The 6,000-nt window shown below is 38.1% G+C and overlaps 1 protein-coding gene across 1 annotated transcript in view; it reads right to left on the bottom strand.

The window, feature by feature from the left end:
• Positions 1-689: 689 nt before the first annotated feature.
• CDC123 (cell division cycle 123) overlaps positions 690-6,000 on the bottom strand; it is a 32,988-nt gene continuing 27,677 nt past the window's right edge. Inside the window, exons 11-13 of the mRNA XM_036401656.2 lie at positions 5,701-5,829; positions 3,813-3,950; positions 690-2,999 (exon numbers count right to left, since the gene is read on the bottom strand). Coding sequence (XP_036257549.1) covers positions 2,973-2,999; positions 3,813-3,950; positions 5,701-5,829 — 294 coding nt within the window. The 3' untranslated portion in view covers positions 690-2,972. The remainder of the gene's footprint in view (positions 3,000-3,812; positions 3,951-5,700; positions 5,830-6,000) is intronic.

Below are 6,000 nucleotides of genomic sequence, written 5' to 3'. Positions count from 1 at the left end.
ACAACACTGGAGAAAGAAGACTCAAAAGGGAACAAACAGCCTGGACAGTCTGAAGCCCAGAGGGACAGGAGCATTACTCCAAATCCTCAACTAAGCCAGGACATGTTCACAACTGCTGCTTATGGGGTTACAGGAATCCTGATCCCCACTATCCCTCAGGGAGATTAAACATCACAAGCATTGGCTGTGGTACACTGAGGACTTTTCCTTGGCACTCTTGGCAGAGCTGCAGCCCAAGAATTGAATCTCACTGCTGGAGCCATCAGACTAAGCCAGACTGCTGCAGGGTTTGGCAGGCACAGGATCTGTATAAAATGACTGCATGTTACCTCCCTCTGAAACTTCTGTTTGTCATCTAGATGAGACTGCAAGCATCTTCACACTGTGTTTTAAGCATATAATTAGGAATATATAGTATACAGTTGGCCCTTACTCAGCAAATGGTGATGATGTAATTAAATCCCATGAACAAGGACCTGAACAACTGGAAATTTGTATTTTCAAATTTCTGTATATGATGGCTAGAGGCAGAAACTGCTTTTATGATGGAATAGAAAGGTGTCATGTACTATTCAGTGTAAAATTGATCTGAAGCATTTTTAATCTACCAACATTAGCCCCCTCTGCTCCCCAAAGAGAAAATGTTTGTTAATTATCCTAGGAGATCAAAAGGACATATAGAGTGAAAATTCTTTTAGAAGAGGAATCTTTAATTTAACAGCCAAATAAAATTCACTGTTTGATTACCTGAAGTTGGGGAAAAAAGCAAAGTACATCTGAAGTAGGTATTTAAACTGTAAGGAGATGGCATTTTGGGGGACCTGATCCTGTAGATTATATTTTTATATTGGGGATTGTTTCTGTACCAGTTCTGAACATGGGGCCAGTATTTTTGCTCTGCTACCTTTTAAGGTGCTTCACTAGGAGTTAGCCCAAAGGAAGCAGGACAAGTTCCTGCAACTCTGAACTGCAGTTCAGCTTGGCTGAGCAGCCCATGAATTCAGGCTGGGCATCTGTCAGCATTTCACAGAGGAGAAAAACTCCAGCCTACCCACCTAAAGGGACACTCCTGAGTGCACAGGCTCCCAACAAACTGGTCCCATCACCAAATATGTTCTGGTGAACATTCAGCAAAGACAGCTGAGAAAGTGGTAAATTAATTTGTGGAGTCTACATGGAAGAGGTGGGAAACTATCTTCCAGCTTTAAACTAAGACTTTGTTTTTAAAGACAATAATCTGTAGTTTAGAAGCATTTATGGATCCATTGGAAGTTCCAGGGCACCATCTGTGTAAAGGAAGAAGTGTGGTTAGATCATCACAATAGTTTAAATTATGGCTAGAAACTTTAAAACTAAGAGGAAAGCTTTCTTTATTTTTTTACACTTTGAGGTTCCTACCGATTTAGAGATATTTATACTGAAATTATCTCTCTGGTGAGGGTGAAAAATATTCATCCAAAATCCTGCAGTATGGGAGGATTAGGTATAGCCCAGCCCTGAGTTAATATCATCTAATTTGAATACAAAAAGCTATTGAGAAGCAGGTTCCCATGCTTCAAACAATGCTTCAATTCAGGGCAGACTGTTCTGACTCCAGGAGCTTTCATCTGTGATGTTTCATCAATGTGTGGATTCTCAATCTGCATAATCTTTAACTCGAGTAAGTTTTCATTCAAAACAGAAGCTAAATAAAGACACTAGGTAATAATTTAACAACTTAGCTCAGATTTAACATCCAAGAACAGATTGTAACCAAGCACCATTCCAATCTGACAGCAAAAGCAAGGCAAAGAAACACAAACAGCTTTATACACACACACACAGAGTATCACATAACTGGTCTGAAATAGGAACCATTTTCCAGGGGTTATGAGCTTCTTCAAATGTCCTTTTGTTTCAATGGGCATCTGCACACTCTTAATAAATTACTGATGTCATACAAACACCTATATCCAAAAGTCAGCTGGTGATTCACCTAAAACTGTCCTCCCCCACCTCCCAAACAACAGCAATTGGTAACAAGAGCTTCTGTTTCCCCAGATTTAGCCAAGCTTCCCTTTATACAAAAAAACATGAAGTACCAAACCAATACAGAATTTTAAGAGCTGAAAGAATAATTGCTTTCCTAAGAAACTCAGAGATGAGACACAAAAGAAAGAAGACTGAGTCTGTATATAAAATTATAGGTTGATGTTAATTATGTAGATTAAAGTCACAGATGATGTCTAGTATGTAATCATGTTTAAAAAAAACAGGTTTCAAGAAAGCTTTACTATGAAAATGAAATGAAATTTGGTGACGTTAAATGAATTTCTTTTCACTTCAGCAACTGTGAAAATATTACTTTACTTTAAATGCATTCAGAATTTCAAATTCCCAATATGTAAGATTTCCAAACTTTAAGTAGTTTACTACAGCTATAGCTGTTCTCTGAAATGAAATATTAGTCCTTGTAACACAGAAAAAAATCCCTTCTCCATTTTAATTTTTTTTTTTACATAAAGAGAAGTGCTCCCAAAACAAAATCAATTTACAATTTTAAAAGGTTACTACAGATAAAAAGGTACATTCCTTTTTCTTTGTGACTACATATGAAGCAAGACAGTGCCTAAATGCAGAGAATGCACAAGCATTGTGTGTTGCCATATTTACACTGGGGAGTCCGAAGGCGTAGCTCAGTGGCATCAATGCTCACATTATGAGAAATGGAAAGCACTTGTTCAGCTGCACTCAGGCTGTTGCTTCTTTGCACCTGGAATCCAGTGAGAACTCACCCTGACCTTTCATGTTTCCCTGAAAAAGCTTCCCTACACTTTTCTATAAACCAACAGACACTGGGGATGAACAGCTCTTCAGGTCTTTCATTAACTATAAAAAGCAGGTTTTCTTTAAATCAATAGTTTAATAGTTATGCTAAATACAGATTTTGCCACATTTCTTGCTTGTAATTCAATGTAATGCTTCTGGGTACCTCAGTCATCCTCTTGCTGATTTCTTTTCTGTCAACAGAACAGGAGAGTTCAGAATGTTAGGACACAGTTATCTGAAGTAAGAGCACCAATAAATCATGTCAAGTGTTCCAGATACAATGGATTAGACAGTGACTGCATTTCTAAGTGATTTTTTGGAACAGTAAGAGATAATTTTTCAGCAAATGGAACAGAGCAATATCAACCCTCTCTCTCATCCTGAACTATAGGATTTTATTTCCAGTAAAGAACAAGATTTGCCTAGTCCATTAACTCATGGAATACACAAGAACCAGAAAACATCACAGTGCTGGCAAGAGTCAGTGATACAGATGCAGGAAACCTGCCCTCCCCTTCCATAACTTACTCATGTCTTCATGCCACTGTGCATTAAAAGAACAAAGAAAGCAGACTGAAAAAGGAACAACTCTATCGTGGTTCTTCCTAATATATTTGTCTTGTAACTTTTAAAGAAAAAAGTTAAAAACATTAAAAGTTAAAAGCAATAGCTCCAGGCATTCAAAAAGCACATTTCCATTCATACTACATTCATATTTATATTTCAGTAAGAAAGGAAACAGCTCAGTCCTTCAGTAAGATTTGTCAAAATACATTCATTGCTTCCCATAAAAATAAAATTAATTAAGCAAAGTGAGAGCAGTAAAAAACTTGTTCATCACTTCAGAAACAATCAACCCAACAATGCATTGTGTGATGGCTTCATACACTGCTTTTTCTGTAATTTTCTACACTTTGTTAGTAACAAAAGCACAGATCCCGGGATTTTGGTGTTTCCATTTGACAAAGGTAGAAGGTCAGAGAATTTCTCCTGCTACTTCTTACCAGTTTTAGAAAGTCAATCAGTTTGTGAACATCCTCTCCTGTGGAAAGGTCCACAAAGTCCTTGGGCAGTCGGTAGCTCAGGTAGGGGCTGGGCTGGACGGTGACTTTGCTGTTGGTACAACGGAACACTGGATAATCCTTTGGGAAAAGGGATAAGAACAGTGGACATGAATATGAAATGTTCCTGGGACTCCTCCTGAGACTGAGTCACGCTGCCAATGAGTTTATTTGGCACTCACTCAACTAAACTTGAGCTTTCTAAAAATTGTAGCTTTCTTATAAAACCTCTGCCCACTTAGGAGCAATTTGAAATGTCAAACATGTTAAACAGTCAAATAATGGCTTTCATTACCTCACTTTAAAGTTTCTACAGTGCATCAGTTATTAATGTATTTAATAAATTCATGCTTGTGACAGTGCTGTAATAATGAAGCTATAAGGAACTTTGGGCAATAGTATCTAGATACATATCTGGATAGAGAAAAATCTTTTTGATAGAACCCCTAGATTTGTCTTCACAGTTTAAACACATTTGCAACTATAACCTTACTGAAATTATAATTTAAACTTTCCAACCAATTTACTTACTGAAGGAAAAAAAAAACCTCTATAAAAGGGCCAAAAAGATCTCTAAATGCTGAATTGTAGCAACAGGTTTTGGAGAATGATACAATTTTCAGTTCAACACACTGACATGCTGTACTGCAATAAACAGCTTCATTTTAAGAAAGATCAGCAACTTTACACCAGATTACGTGGCTGGATGTCAGATGAAACATGAAGACAGGTTATTCTACTTTTCATCCAGGACTGAACTACAGAAAACTGTGCAAAGCATCTGGCAACGAGAAAAAGAAATCCCAGAATGAAAATTCATGTGTCCCACAGACAGCTCTGAATTGGGAGTGTGTTCTAACAAAGGAGACACAGATTTTCACAGGAGGGTTCATGGAATGGTTTTCATACAGCAACAGCCCCAGAGTGAGACAGAGGCAATGGCCTGAAGGACAGCCTGGAGTGGGGTGTCTCTGCCAATGTGTTATGGAAAGGGCCACAGGACTAAAGGCATGTTAAAATCAGCTCAATGAAGTTTGTCATTTCAGTGACCTCTAATGCAGTTCAACAGCCAGGAAATAAAGAAAAGCCCACACTGGCCAGCCACCTCTCCTCAGAAAATAACCCAGGATCCATTAACACACCACTTCCTATCTCCTTCCCAGCTGCCCAAGGACTTATTAGGATGTGAGGTCTCTGTCTCAAGATGCAGTGAGAAAAAAAAGGCTGGAATACAAAAAATAAAGACTATTTCTCCCTTTCTGTATTAATGGGAAGTTACTTGTTTTTACAGAGGAAATGTGGCTTGGAAGAGGGATAGAAAGCCTTGTTCTGCAAGTCCTGGGAGTTCAACCAGAGGACAAGGCTTTGCTAAGGGTATTCCAGAGGAGGAAGAGACAGAAGTTAAGCTTCTGAGTTTCTGCTTGTCTTCCCCCAAGCATAAAACTGGAGATGTGGGAAACTGCATGACAGATATCAAGAACCAAGTAGAAATTTAAGTGACTATACAGAAGAGTAATAGATTTTAAGGCAAACTGGAAGGAATGCATTAAAACTGTGTAAAAGCAAGGTTCAGGGCATCTTCTTTGCAATGGGGTCAAAGCTGCAATATGGGCTTGTACTGTTTGAACTAAAAATTCCCTTGCAGGCATCTAAAACCAGCAGGTGACACTTGTTGAGATTAACTCTAAGGTAGATTCTACTTACAAAGAGTTTACATGTCACAGGAGCTTCCTTTACTTCAATGGAATTTGCATCACAATTTGATTGTAAGAGCAAAAGAAAGCAAAAATAAGGCCATAAATCCTGTTGGATGTTATTCAGCCTCCCTCACCTGTTCTGTTGCTTCCCCTTCATTCTGGTCTCCTTTCAAGTTTTTTCCAGAGGTGAGTTCTTCCCATGTAAAGAGCAGGGAGTCTGTTACTTCACCAAATGGGTTAAAATCTATTAACCAAATCTTACCCTGCAAAGGAACCATAGATGAATTAAACAAGCAAACAAGAGAAAAGAAAAAAAAAAATCAAAATACACATATACTCAGATTATTGTAGTATGCTTGGTCTTTAGATAAAAAGATGTCAAAATTGAAACTACCTGGGTTTAAACATTTAAAATATTCTAACATCCTTACCTC

Source organism: Molothrus ater, chromosome 5 (assembly GCF_012460135.2).
Source record: "Molothrus ater isolate BHLD 08-10-18 breed brown headed cowbird chromosome 5, BPBGC_Mater_1.1, whole genome shotgun sequence".
NCBI lineage: Eukaryota > Metazoa > Chordata > Aves > Passeriformes > Icteridae > Molothrus > Molothrus ater.
The sequence above is the reverse complement of the archived record's forward strand: the minus strand, read 5'-3'. Positions and strand labels throughout refer to the sequence as shown.